The 15076-nt window shown below is 44.9% G+C and overlaps 1 protein-coding gene across 2 annotated transcripts in view; it reads right to left on the bottom strand.

Annotated features, from left to right (window-relative positions):
- Positions 1-15076, bottom strand: part of ADCY2 (adenylate cyclase 2) — a 387405-nt gene that overhangs the window by 43798 nt on the left and 328531 nt on the right. For both annotated transcript variants that reach the window (XR_005984284.1, XM_041731928.1), the window contains exons 17-18: positions 13209-13328; positions 6363-6532 (exon numbers count right to left, since the gene is read on the bottom strand). Coding sequence is in view for 1 of the 2 variants with exons in the window: in XM_041731928.1 (XP_041587862.1) it covers positions 6363-6532; positions 13209-13328 (290 nt within the window). In the remaining variant the exon portion in view is untranslated. The remainder of the gene's footprint in view (positions 1-6362; positions 6533-13208; positions 13329-15076) is intronic.

The raw sequence follows: 15076 nt of genomic DNA, 5'->3' as shown, positions 1-15076 counted from the left end.
GAAGTGGATGCTCACTGCGTGGGAGAGCTCCCTGGGGCCTTGGCTGTGCCCTCCCGAGGGGAGGCGGTGGGTAGAGTGGAGCCTTTCCTCTTAACCCGCCACAGCGTGCACAGACTTGAATTTCTTCTCCCGAAGTGGGTGGAGCTTCTGCTCTGGAAATCTGGACCTGCACCCATGCTCCAGCTGTTTCCCAGGGGCTCCTGGACCCTGGCTCAGAGGGGCCACGGTGGGTGCACGGCCAGGACTGGAGGCCTATCACCTGATCCCCGAGGATGTGAGATGCCTCCCGGACCCTGTGGGTATGTTGCTGGGTTCCTCAGCTCCCGCAAGGGCGCTTCTGTCCCAAGGCAAGTGTCAGATCACTGTGACTGAGGTTGGGGTGGGGGTGGGGAGGGTAAAGACAAGAGGGGTCTTACTGTACTTTGATGCCAAAGCCACTTGTCCCCTGCACTTCAGAATTGCCACAGTTCTTCAGGGTCTTCCCAGCATCCCTCAGCTCTGGAGCCTCCTCACACACGTGGCCCCACATCCTCATCCTTTCCGAGGGGGCCATGATGAGCTTAACCTCTACAACCCCACAGGTCTCCTGCCCACCTTCTGCTGAAACCTGACTTTCTTATAGAGGCTTCTTGTGATAATCTTTTTTTTTTTTTTTTTTTTTTTAAGATTATTTCTTTGAGAGAGAGCTAGAGAGAGCAAGAGGGGGCAGAGGGAGAAAGAGAAAGAATCTTAAGCAGACTCCATGGCCAGCATAGAGCCCGACATGGGGTTCAATCTCACGATCCTGAGATCATGACCCAAACTGAAATCAAGGGTCAGACGCTTAACCCACTGAGCCACCCATGAACCCCTGTGATCTTGATGGTGCAGACTTTACTTTCTTCATCACTGCGTGCTCAGGCTCCAGCCATCAGGCCTGGCATACAAAGGGGGTTCAATAAAAGTGTTATAAAAACAAATGAGTAAGTGGACAATCCTGTTGGTTTGAAACCTCAGGGGCTTCCTTTCTAGACACTCTTTCCTCTTGTGGCTGGACACAGATTTGCTGGAATCCTATGCAGTCTTCCAGAGAGCGTGGCCCGACGTCACCCAAGGAAAGATGGCCCAGAGCCTCATGCTTTCGCAGAGTGTCCTTTATAAATGCCAAGCAAGACATTCTGGGGCTGGAGCAGACCACACCGAGGGAGAAGCTCACGCTGAGAACGAGCTCCACAGGCAGCCGCGGGTCAGGAGAGATGACAAATGTGGGGCTGGAGACAGTGCCAGCCTTGGCCACAGATGTAATAATGCACCCCGTGAACGTCGTTATGGTTTTGTTCTGCGAAGCTGATTTTAAGTGGGAAGCAACGGGTGTACGGGTGAGACTGAGGAAGTGCTGAGAACTATGTATCCTGTATGGTCTGTGGGCACAGGCTCTGCGAATTTCCCTTCTCCCCCCAATTTAAGATCCAACAAAACAACCTAAAAATCAAGTGTCCTCCTGCAGATGGATCCACATCATTGCAGGTTTTTTAGTCTGCATGATAAAGTAGCTCACGAATGGTTGATTTTTATAGAAAAAAAGAAAGCTCAGTAGAATTTGAGGAGTCCTAGGAAGACTTGCTGTTTTGTTGAATGGGCAGCTTGGATGACCCACCTCCTTTTCTGACCTCCCAGTGGGCTGCTGGTGGGTGTCAGTGTGTTCCTTACTTTCTGGAGATGGCACGAAGATGGGGAATCAGGAAAGGCAAGAGAAACTGAGATATTAAGTTTGAAAGTAATTTCAAAATTTTTCAACATTCACCTGGATATATGATGGGTGAGAAAGCCAATTTGGAATACGTTTTCAATCTAAAAGAGGAGGCTTCAGAGGAACTTTGGAGGCTTTGGAACACCCCCAGCTCCCAGACCCTCCACCCCAGGGTGGATGGGTGATGCTCTCCTGCTTCTCTGATCGTGATTAATGCTGCAGTCCTTCCTCAAGACTCTCAGTGAACTCATCATCGGCTGATCCCAAGTTGGGACACTGTCAAAATATGGTGCAAAATCTTGAATTCTGTGTCTTGAACAAGAAACAGAGAAAGCAGCGCAATTCCACATCGAATGTGTGTAACTCAGAACTCTCACTGATATATGTTCAAGTGTCTCCATCACTATCCTTGATACGGAGCTTTAGGATGTTAGAATTATGCAGTCGTTTCCACCAGCAACGATCCAGAGCCCCTGGATGAGGCTGGGCCCCAGGTATCACTGCTTACTCACCCGCCTCCGTTGTATGCTGTCCCCAGAGGACTTGTCTTACTTGGCTAAGTGCCCAAACAGAGCTGGTAGCTCGCGGGGCTCCTGGTTCAAGTTCTCCCACCCCCACACCTCTGTAGAATGAAAGACACATTTCCCACAATCAGGTGAATTAGCATAATTCTGGGTCTATATGAAATGGTAACACTCATCCCTTGAGACTTTTCAGTTTTGTAAGGCAAAAACTCACAGGAAAAATCTGATGGTGCCTTACAGACTCTGTGGCAAGCCTTTGGCAAAGGAAGGGAAAGTGTCTTTGAAACGAAAACATCTTCCAGCAATATCAACGCTAATCTCCATCACTGTGAGAAGCATCTGGCCTCCCTGCCCGCGCTGGCTGAGGGCTTTGGGAGACAGTGTCACAGGTAGGAACTAGAATTGCTATTGACTGGTTCAGTAAAACATCCTGTACTCACGGAAAGATGGAGGGTGTTATAAATGCCAAAGAAGTAGGAGTTGTCTCACACTGGACCTTCTAAATGCCAGAAATGTCTCAGCTTCCTGCACCATAAGGACTTCCCAGGATTACATAAACGCAGGTAATGATAGGTACTGGGGCATCCCTGGCCTCCATTTCATGAATTGTTCAAAGTAGTCTTCTTATCTCCTTTAGGCTTTCCACATTCATGCATCTGTAAGAGTTTCTTTGATGTCATTTTCTGAATTATTCATTGATCTAGAGCTTTTCTAGTGCATTCTTCTCCTGTTCTCTTTGCTAACCCTGTTGACAAAAACTGCCCCGTTGGCTTGTACCACCTGTTGGCTGCTCCGTGTTCAATATCACGTGTGGTTCTGAAAAGGCCCCTGAAAGATGGGTCACAGTGAACTCACAGATAGGACAACAGCAGCTTCCAACTGTGTATTCAGAAGATGGCCTGGCACTGCCTTATGAACAGAGATGCCCTCTCCAAACTCCCCCTTGAAGTGTAAGAGTCCAAATAAAACTGAGGCTGTCCCTGGGAAGACACATCTTCAGTGAGCCTCTTCTTCAGGGAAGCAGGTGAGGAGAGACTTTTCGTTCCAGCCAGGATTGGGACCCCTCCGATTATCCGGGAGTGCACCTGCTGGTATTCATTTTATCCAAAAGATGTTTATTGAGAACCTACTTACAGGATGGCAGGCACGGTTATAGGCACTGTGGATACCAGAGTGGCACTTGGTTCAGACCTGCCCTTTTCTCAATTCAAGGGTATCTCTTATCTGCATCACAGAAAAGAACAGACAAGGGCCCCAGCCGATTCATTCAGGGAGATCCATTCCACGTGTGCAGGGGGAGAGGGCTGCTCGGTCCTCAGCAGGAGTTTGGGGTAGGTCTGCCAGCAGTGCTGGCTGCCGACACGGGGGCCAGTCCAGAGGCCAAGGTGGGCACTGAGGATACTTACTGCCAGAGCCAAGCGCACATTCCAGAAAGAAGACCAGGACAAGAGCCAGGAAACTGGGAGTGAAAGGGGAGGGCAAGGATGCAAAGACCAGAAATAAATCAGTAAACGAAGGGACAGGACGACACTCATCTCCAATGACACGGATGAGCTCAATCAGGAATGGACCTGCTGCTTGGCACTCCCATGAGCCAGCTCCCTCCTTGAAGGGAGCCTCTGGCTTTGGAATTTAGGGATGTTCCCTCGTGAGGCACTGCCCTAAGGATCCTAGCATCCTATCAGAAAGACTTGTGTCAACATCCACACCAGGCAAGGGAGGAGGAAACCTTCCTCCGTGCTTCATGGGAAAATCTCTTGAATCTCACAGAATAAAGAACGCACTGGCATTGATGGCTTTGGGCTCTGGCATGAGTTACAGGTTACATCAAACCTACAGAGGCTGGAGAAATCAGGAGGGAAGTGGAAACCCCTGCTCTTAACAGTCTCTCATTCGAGGTTAGTTTTTTTTGTTAGTTTTTTTTCAAAAATTTTTTATTGGAGTTCAATTTGCCAACATATAGCATAACACCCAGTGCTCATCCCGCCAAATGCCCCTCTCAGTGCCCGTCACCCAGTCACCCCAACCCCCCCGCACACCTCCCCTTCCACTACTCGGGGTTAGTTTTAAACTGACTTTGGGAACGTTTGTTCATATCAAGGTATTTTCAGGGGCACCTGGTGGCTCAGCGGTTGAGCATCTGCCTTTGGCTCAGGGTGTGATCCCGGGGTCCTGGGATCGAGTCCCCTGTCGGGCTCCCTGCAGGGAGCCTGCTTCTCCCTCCTCCTGTGTCTCTGCCTCTCTCTCCGAGTCTCTCATGAATAAATAAATAAAATCCAAAGAATTTTTTTTCAAAGTATTCTGCTGTTCTGCCAGCAATGGTCATCTTTTGGAGGAGGAATGCTTCTGGGGCTACTTTGGCAGCTCTGAGGAAGTGGGTGTGGAAGTGCCAGGACCTCCCGGTGAGGGGGGGGGGGCAGGTGCGCCCCTCCCCCTGGCAGGATGCTGCTCTGTTGGAGGGAAAGCAGGTCCTTCTCGGTCCGCCCTAAGCTGTAAGGTTCTTACAAAGACAAAGCTAGGAGAATACCCACAAAGGATCTTGAATGAAATGAAAGAGGACTCTGAAAGTAAAAACTTCTTTTCTTCAACCAAGTAACTACTCTCCTGTTGCTCAGTTCTAAGCCGAGATCCTGTGTGTCTCAGGTCCCCAGAAGTAATTCTCTCCACCAGAAACCCGCTAATCTAATTTCCTCCTTTTCTTTGGATGTTTAGCATATTCAGGAGCTTCAAATTTAATAAAGGGAAATTCAGCAGTATCATCGGCTGTGCATAAAATCAGTAACACCACTTTTATGTGGGGATTTGATACAGGCTCTCTGGATATAGGAGAGAAATATTAAAGCATGTCTACTTGGTGATTCTGAGAGTTTATTGGGAAATTAACTCCTGATTTCATTCTCGTCCTTGCTAAGGAATCATAAACTTTCCTTAATACCGTTATGCATTTTTGCAACTCCACTACTCTCAGTTTGATTACAGATTATTAGAGCTTCATGGTGTGGAGGCTGATGGAAATTAAATTATGTGAAGAGAATGCACTGCAGTTGTGTTTCTGAAAGTGTTCTTATTGGTAAGAAACGTGCACACAGTGAGGTGCCCACCGTTCTTGTCACTGAGCCTCCAATGGAGAAGTAAGTGGCAGTGTGCTAGGAACACAAGCCATCTTTCTGGAGCCACACATCTATGAAAATAGTTAAGGCATTTATTTTATGCTAAAAAATATAGATATTTTATGGAGGATTATGCAACATGCGTATAGAAAAACCTCAAAGTATGGTGGGTCCAGAAATAAAACTAATGCTCGATATCAAAAGTTTTGCAATTAAGATGTGAGATGGAGAATAGCATAATGATTACATTTTTCTCCAAGCAGAGGATAAATATTCATTATAAGCTTATGGAAGTAATTTGATGGTAAGAAACCTTTCATAAACCTGAGGAGGGGTTTGAGGACTGTTCTTCTGACCTTCCCGAGCTAAGGACTGGATGCTATCACAGTTGTGTCTTTTCTTGGGAGTTAATATCTTCATAGAACACAGAGTTGCCAATTTCCAGTACTCCCTCCACATAAGAGTTTAGTTTAGGAAATCTCCCCTAAGAACTTTAACACTATCACTTGTGACTATATCCACTTATTATTCTGGTATTTTCGTGTATGTTGATTCATTTGTTTTGAACTGGGGGAGGGCACTCTGCCCTGTAGGACACATTTGGCAATGTCTGGGGACATTTTTTGTTGTCATGACTTGGGGTGGGTGGTTGTGCCTGGCGTTTAGTGGGTAGGGGCCAGGGAATACAACAGAAACTTATTTAGTCCGAAGTATTAACAATGCTGAGGGAGAGAAACTCTAAGTTATTCTTACCAATACAGTGCAGATGGGAACACAATTCATTGAACCACTTCCTACCTCCTAAGTGTGTATGAGGATACACATTCTACATAATCTCTAATGAAGACACATACCAGCTTTCTGAGCCATCATCTTAAAGAAACCCACACGCGATGTTACCAATGACAAAGGTATTGCTAATCTGTGTTTACTTGACACACACTCACGTGATCAACATCCTATGAAAGAACCAAGGAGAAGGAAGAGGATGCAGGTTACCTCTCGAATAAGACCTGGCTGTAGTCGTCCAGGACGTGGGCGTGAGTGTGCAGGAGGATGGTGTTGTAGGCCACCAATGCCACCATCATGATCAACATTTTCAACTCGTAATTCACCCGCAGGAACACCGAGCAGGAAATCAAACCCAGAATGCAGCTGTAGATAAAGTACTGGAAGAGGGAAACAGATCGGATAAATGCTCAGGATCTCTTCTGGGAAATGCTGGAGTGAGCATTAATGGTGGGGATCATTGCCGAGTTTTCTAGTAGCTTCTAAACTGGCAGTGAAAGCAGAGGCCCTTTTCTGTTTTCTGACCTAGAGCAGTAAATACACAAACACCTTTGCTTTAAAAAAAGAATTATTCATTGCATGGCTGGCTGACCCACTGGGGCAGGTTCATTGAGGATAACTGTGCAGAATGCCGAACAGAAATAAATTTTTAAAAATATTTTATTTATTCCTGAGAGACACAGAGAGAGGCAGAGACACAGGCTGAGGGAGAAGCAGGCTTCCTGCAAGGAGCCCGATTGGGACTCGATCCTGGATCCCAGGGTCACGCCCTGAGCCGAAGGCAGATGCTCAACCCCTGAGCCACCCAGGTGTCCCCAGAAATAATTTTTAACAATGTATACAGAAGGCATGTCATTACAAGCAAATGGCATTTGCTTCTTGCAAATGAAAGCAATATGACTTTGTAGACATTTATAGACCTAAAAAGTTATATTTATGACTTTAAAAAGTTATAGTACACAGACTCTTTTTTGGCCTTTCAAGTTTTCATTTATGAAGAGGATATAAATTGGGGCACCTGGGTGGCTCAGTGGTTGAGCATCTGCCTTCTGCTGAGGTTGTGATAGCTGGATCTAGGGATCAAGTCCTACACTGGGCTCCCTGCAGGGAGCCTGCTTCTCCCTCTGCCTGTGTCTCTGCCTCTCCTTCTGGGTCTCTCATGATAAATAAATAAAATCTTTAAAAAAAAAAATCTCTTAAAAGAATAGGCAAAGTGGGAGCCCGGAGCCATGCCAGCCCGGAGAGACTTGCTAAATGAAAGGCTGCCAGTCGCACAAAGCCTTTATCTGCCGCACCACCGTGTTTTTATGAACCAGGGCTAGCTGCCATCAACACTCCTAGAGCGGAAGCAGCATTCAATAAAGTTTAATAATTTTAATAAAGCATAGCTCCGACTGATGTTTGATAAACCCTGTCTTTAAAAAATAGCCTAGTTTGTAAGCCACTCAATTTTAGTGTCATTATATGGAATAAGCCATGTAAGGACTACTTATTTTTGTTACTTTAGTTCTTTTATTTCCCTGGCTAAGGCCGTCCACAGTAAGCTATCTGGAAGGCTAGAGATATTAGCTCATCCATCCTGTCCTTGGGGAAGAAAGGAAGGCGAGGAGTGAGCCGGTCATACCAAGCACCTCTTTCTCTGCGGGAGCCAGGCTCGGTGAGTGGAGGCACCCCCGCAGGAGTCAGCATAGACCCCGTACTCGTGAGGACTTGGACCTGGCATTTCAGCTTCATAAGGAAGACCAGTAATTGTCCTTGATCACACAGCAACTGGGTCACTCTTTGGGGGGGGGGAGCTTTCCCTCAGCAAGGCAGCATTACAGGTGGCAGCATTTTATGGGACACTGTGTGTTCTAAGCATAATTTCTTTTGGTCCAAATTATCAACTCACTGTAGGTCCTCCACTGCGTGACACCACCTGCCCTATAGCAGAGGGCAGGAGGAGGAAAAGCAGAGAAAAATGTGTCCAGATGGGGCTGCATGGGCTGGCAGAGTGGAAAGGCACAATTGAGACATCCGTGGAGTGGCCAGGAGCAGTGGCTCTGTCTCTGCCCCCGAGCAGGAGGTAGGGAAGGTGGCGTGTGCTCTGAAGCCAGTTCTTATTCACACGAATCCTGCCACTGTTACCTTCTAGAAGTGACTAATTAGCCACCAGAGAGGGCAGGCACGAGGGCTCAGGGACAGGATGGGCACCGGGCCTGGGGACAGCCAGTGGATGCGACCCAGCCATGCTGCCGAGTGCCTGGGGAGGGCTGCCCAGGGAATGTGCGCAGCAGTTGGACATGGAGGCTCGTTCCTGCTGAATCCGATGAGATGTAGGCTTCTACTTCTCACATCTTTCTTTATGTTCATTTTTCTGCTAACTCACTGTTACATTTTTCAAAAGTATCAATCCATGACAGATTGAAAATTAAAAAAAAAAAAAAAAAAAAAAAAGCCGAACTAGTCTGCCTGGGTGGCTCAGTGTTGAGCATCTGCCTTTGGCCCAGGATGTGATCCCGGGGTCCTGGGATCCAGTCCCATATTGGGCTCCCTGCAGGAAGCCTGCTTCTCCCTCTGCCTGTCTCTGCCTCTCTCTCTCATGAATAGATAAATAAAATCTTAAAAAAAAATGAAGCAAAATGAAAATGGGGCCTTCTCCACGAGGAGTCTGAGAGGCCCTGGTTTACGACCTAGCAGTCTCTCTCACTCAGTAATCAAGAGTACTATAGAACTGCTCCTTAAAAGCCATGAAATTGCCTTGGGAGCTGGAAGGGGGGAGGCACTCAGGTCCAGACAGGATGCTGCTGCTAAAATCATGCTGAAAACCACAGAATGAACATGATCAACATGGTCAGCCTAATGGAAGGTGAATTAGGAGCCACGATGTGTATCAATGTGTGCATGTGGGGTGGGAGTGGGGAGATACAATTGTAAAGTTTTTCTTCATACGAAACATGTGCCAATAACTATACAAATATGCCTATGTTTTACTTTTTTTTTTTTTTATGTTTTACTTTTTAAACTTCATTCTTAGGCTTTTAAAAAGTTTTCATATTATAGGAATATTTACTAGAATATATACGTTAATGGGCAGTAGCATTTAGTCCATTCTTTATTAAACAGTCTCTCTGGAACACTTGGAGGCCACACACAAGGTGGTCTTGGAATTGATTAAAGGTAGGCTGCCAGCCTGCTGACAGCAGTAGAGGGATGTATGAACGGGGGGGGGGGGGGGGGGGGGCAACCTGAGGAGGCCAGGCCATGGGTTCTGAAAATCAGCTGTTTCCATTAATAAGGCACCTGCCAAGGAGAATGTGGATGGGCAAGAGCTCTGGTGGCAGGATCTTGATCTGACTTCTATTAGGATGTAATGACTAGGGGCCCCTGGGTGGTAAAGTGTCTGCCTTTGGCTCAGGTCATGATCTCAGGGTCCTGGGATCCAGCCCTGCATCAGGCTCCCTGCTCAGTGAGGAGGCTGCTCCCTGCTCATGCTCTCTCTCTTGTTCTCTCTCAAATAAATAAAATCTTAAAAAAAAAATGGATGTAAAGACTCATGACCTATTTCTATATAATTCTGATATAGTTGATATATTAGTTAAGGTTGCATTATTTATTAATATATAAAATTAATTATTAATATTTTAATTACCAAATATCATTTGTTAATGTCAATCTTAAGTTAACGAAGCTAAAACTAGTTAATATGGTTATTAACAGTATTGATATAGCTAACTGATGAAATCAACTTGCATTTTAACGCCAAAGGAACAACCAACCACTATTATCCACTAACCCCTTAAGTCCCTTTTGGGCTCAGTGCCCTCACCTGGAAAAATGGGAATTCCAGGAACAGTGGACTTATGGGGCAGGTTTTTTGGATGAAATGATATAAATGCAGGCATTTATGGTACAGACTGCCTATGTGGCAAAAATTCTTTGTGGTTGATATTGTTGGGTATTTTAAAATGACTTTTTCTTCCTACTACAGGAATGATACATCTGATGTTAAAAATTAGGGAATATATAGGGGCTCCTGGGTGGTTCCATCAGTGAAGCGTCTGCCTTCAGCTTAGGTCACGATCTCGGGGTCCTGGGATCAAGTCCTGCGTGGGGCTCCCTGCTCAGTGGGGCATCTGCTTCTCCCTCTCCCTCTGCTGCTCCCCACCACTCCTTCACTCTCTCCCTTTCATAAAATCTTTTTTTTTTTAAGATTTTATTTATTTATTCATGAGAGACACACAGAGAAAGAGTGAGAGAGGGGCAGAGACACAGGCAGAAGGAGTAGCAGGCTCCATGCAGGGAGCCCAATGTAGGATTTGATCCCGAGTCTCCAGGATTCGCCCTGGGCTGAAGGCAGCGCTAGACTGCTGAGCCACCCGGGCTGCCCTCTTTCATAAAATCTTTAAAAATCTTAGGGAATATATAAAGGACACAGGGTTTAGTAGCAGGATATAACAAAATAGCATAACATATTTAAACAATTAGATTTACTCTAACTTTTAAGTTGTTGGCTTTTTTTTTTACTTTCTTGTGTGATCTTGAGGTTACATAAACACTTTGATGAATACCTTTGTCTCTAAGTGTTTGCACCTGTAAGATTAATTTCTAGAATTAGTACTGCAGGGTAAAAAATATGCTTATTTTTATGTTTTTTGATGCTACTGCAGATTACCATTAGGAAGACAGAGTCATATCGCTTTATACCACCCGTGGCAGGGAATGTGGACTCTCTTCCCACCACCTCGTCAACCTCAGATACCATGCACGAGGAGGATAGAGAATAATGTATAAGTTATGCACACCCACAAATGGCTTTCTGGATGTTCCCTTCTATCTATTAAGGGGGAAGCCAGGATGTTTCCAGGTTCCTGTGGGACTCTTTGCACAGATATTGCATTATTAGTGTCCTGTTTGACAGTGCTTGAGCACGTGGGGTTCCCTGGCAAAGCTCATCACAATCCTCTTTCTGAGGACTTATCTTTGGAATAAAAGTGGCTTGTGGATGAAGTCGGACCTAGATTTTATTTTATTTTTTTTAAGATTTTATTTATTTATTCATGATAGTCACACAGAGAGAGAGAGAGAGAGGCAGAGACACAGGCAGAGGGAGAAGCAGGCTCCATGCAGGGAGCCCGACATGGGATTCGATCCCGGGTCTCCAGGATCACGCCCTGGGCCAAAGGCAGGCGCCAAACTGCTGTGCCACCCAGGGATCCCTAGATTTTAAAGAGTGTATTGTGGAGTTTTGCAGAATCTTTTAAGACTGAATAAATGCTACTTTTCCCCATCTTGGGTTTCTAATGATTTGATTCTTTTGAAAATAAGAAGTCCTATGGACTTATCTAAATGAGACTCAGAATGATGAACCTACTCCACTGCTTTTCATGACGCCAAGCATAGTGAGTTGTTGCATTTGAAAACACTGGATGGAGAGATTTAAAAAAAAATGCTTAGCCAGCTCTCTGTTCCTTTCTTATGAAAATGCATATTCACTGTAAACCGTTGAACGTGCACTGTGAGGGCCGCATGGGATGCTCCCTCCGCGGGCTTGTGGACACCCTGCGAGCCAGTGTTGTCCATTCACAGAGGAAGCACCTTTGAATTTTTATTATTATTTTCAATCCTTCCCTACAGAAGGCAGCTCCAAACTGTACTCGGTGAGATCACAGCCACTAAACCCTAGCCGTGCATCCTGTCTCTCACTATTCACTTCACTGAAATAGAAGACATGCTGTCTGATGCTCATGGGGGTTTACGATAATGTCTAAATGAGGGCCCAGACCTCTTGGACGAGGGATGGAGCTTAAGCCAGTCTGTCTACCCTGGCTTGTGGGGCCATCATTAGGGACCTTGGTCAGCTTGCCTCAGAAGCCACTTCAAAAGCACATCAGACACCCTACTCTGTACACAGACCTAGGAGCTTCCCAGGAAACTGCAGACAGATGGGGGAAAGGATCAAAGCCAAACAGCAAGAGAACAAACCCCGTGAGAGAAGAATGAGGAAGGGAATCTCCTTTATCACCACAGCTAACGGAGTTTAAAAGATTCGTAAAGAATTTTTATTTTTATTATTTGTTTTTTTTTTAAATATTTTATTTATTTATTTGAGAGAGAGAGAGAGAGAGAGAGAGAGAGGCAGAGACAGAGGGAGAGGGAGAGAGGGAGGGAGAAGCAGGCTCCCTGCAGGGAGCCCAATGTGGGACTTGATCCCAGGACGCCGGGATCATGACCTGAGCTGAAGGCAGATGCTCAACCACTGAGCCACCCATGTGCCCTGGTAAAGAATTTTTAAAGTATACATACTAAATTACCAATTTCAATCCCCCAAATGGTTCCCTTAGCACTCTTGAAATGGACTATATGGGCCAGAAACTCCATGGGAATAATCTAAGCTATTTAAATGATTACACAGGAAAGGAGAGAATCAAAGCTTTTTTTTTGGCACAGCGATTTATGACTTGAAGTTACTAACTAGTAAATAATACTAGCAAATGAGTAAAAGGGATTTAACCTTTTTTGCTTAAAAGACTGATATGTTAGCAAGTTTTGAAATCTCAATCTTGGCCCTTCTGGATATTGGTTAAAATGAGTCCATCAGCAAGGATTAGTTGAGGCTATCCTCAGTGGGCAGTGTTGGCAGCCAAAGGAGAGGCAGAAATACGAGACGTGGTCCTGTCATCAGTCAGGAAGCCAACACGAATCCACTGGGACAATTAGCAAAGCCTCTAAGCTACGAAAACAGAACTTCAATGACCTACAATCCAACAGCAGATGCTGAGTTCCATGGTATAAAATGTAGCGGTAAGAGAATAAAAGCAAGAGACGTCTGTGAGAGCACCAAAATGACACCATAGGTTTGCATGTATCTAACTGGTGTCCATTAGCCAGGGCTGCCCTGAACCAAGGCTGGCAGTTTTTAGCTGTTCAGGGCCTACTCAGTTATCCACACCAAAGAGGAAACCTCTTTGAAGGTGAAATCTAGAGCAGATGAGAAAGTGGAGGCCATCGCATTGAATGGGTGAATAACTCACGGGAAAACAACAAAAGCAATAATAATGAGTGAAATGTCCTTACCGGGAGGAAAAACAGATTTTGTGCACGCAGAATCGCTGCCTGATTACTTAAGGCAGACAGACTCATGTTTGATGTATTGGCAGTTGGAGGAATTGTTTCCTCTGGATCACTCAGGAAAAACTGCAAAGAAAATGTTTTTTCAATGAATTAGTACCCAGGAGCTGAAAGAGTTAGCAGGTTGGCGCTAAATTATTAATGGCTATGTTCCTTCTGCACAGTAAGCAGGATTATGTGGGCAATCTGGTGTCTGTATTTCCATTGCTAATAGCTTTATCTTGTCCTGTTTGAAGCTTTGAGAATTTCTATTAAATAAGCAAATAACTACTTATAGTTGTGCTCCACCATTCTAGTGAATTCCAGAACCACACGACTGATAGTAAAGCAAACAGAAAAACACCTCTGTTAAATATTAAATTATAAATGTACAAAGTACAGGGCAGAGGGCTTGGTTAGAATTACCTAAGGTTGACATTGCCTCGCACCCAGACATTCAACCCTACCAAGAAATCAGAGCCTTTGGATTTTTAAAAAAAATGTTTGCAGTGTCTTCCCATCTCGTTTCAAACATTAACTGGGCCCAGGGACTTTTTGATTATAAGAAATTAATTGTGTGGGCAAAATGAAGTAATGAGTGTCAGCACTTGTGTGGATTATTTGTGAGTGCTGGGTGGTTCAGGATCCTGAGGGATCAAATGTTGAGAGGATGAATGCTCTGAGTAAGGACTGTAGGATAGGGGTCCTGATTAAAAAAAAAAAAAAGTAATTCTGATAAAATGAAGATGGTTAGCTCTCATGTCATGGTCACCTACGTCAGCACCCAGAAGGAAAGTGTCAACCAGTTACCAGGTAGAAGAAATCCAGTCTCTCTCTCTGTTTCTGTCCCTCTTTCCTGGAGAAGCTGAAGCACAAACTGTTGGGATGACTACAGATCAGCCACTTTTCCATACCAGGGCTGAGGGTCAGGAAGTGCTCAGTTAAAGGTAAACCAGAGAATTACTCCGGCCAGGTTCCCTTGGCTGAAAGAAATGCATCTCATCCAAAAAGTAGGTTGTGTTTCCCGTTTAGGGCTAACCATAGGTACCCAAGATCTAAAAGCAAAGCTTTCCTGTATAGCTTCTGTAATTGCTTCAGTTTCTATTGACTTATTTCCTTTGATGGCAGATGTCAAATACCTAAACTAACTGACCGTGGTAGATAAGGCATTTATGTAGTTTACTCTTGGGAACATTCCTCTGGGATTCCAAGAATGATACCGGACACACTGTTTCTACTCAGTGTATCATTGGATAACATGCAGCAAAATACTAATTTAAAGTTCAAGGAAATGCAGATTTCTTTATATACTGCTAAAAAAGTTATCAAAGAATGCCACAAGCCCTGGTCAAATTACAAATGTGCTAATACTTTGGGAAAAAAAACCACATTGGGGGAAACAATGGAGTAATTGCTTGGCAAACGCTGGGATTCAAATTTTCACAAACATAGATTTGATAAACCCAAGACATAACTGATTTAAATATTACTGAATCAAGAAGTGACAAAATAAGACTGTTTAGCTGGCTAGGCTACTAGTCTTAACCACCTGGATCTTAGTATTGATAAAAACTTCTGGATTATATCACCACAGAGAAGAAAATAAATGTCTGCTGTACAAAATAGTAGAATATATCCTGTGAAAACTTCAATCTTGCAAGGAGGCTATACAATAAATAAGATTTTATCTGAATTTGAAGAACAATAGAGGGCCTCCATCACCATCCCCAACACTGCTTCCTTAACCCTTTCTGCTCCCTTTTTCTAAGTATTTACTAAAGACTCCCACAATCAAGAAACTCTCCATTGTCTGTGGCATCACTGTGTGATTTGGC

The sequence above is a fragment of the Vulpes lagopus genome, chromosome 17 (assembly GCF_018345385.1).
Source record: "Vulpes lagopus strain Blue_001 chromosome 17, ASM1834538v1, whole genome shotgun sequence".
Lineage (NCBI taxonomy): Eukaryota > Metazoa > Chordata > Mammalia > Carnivora > Canidae > Vulpes > Vulpes lagopus.
The sequence above is the reverse complement of the archived record's forward strand: the minus strand, read 5'-3'. Positions and strand labels throughout refer to the sequence as shown.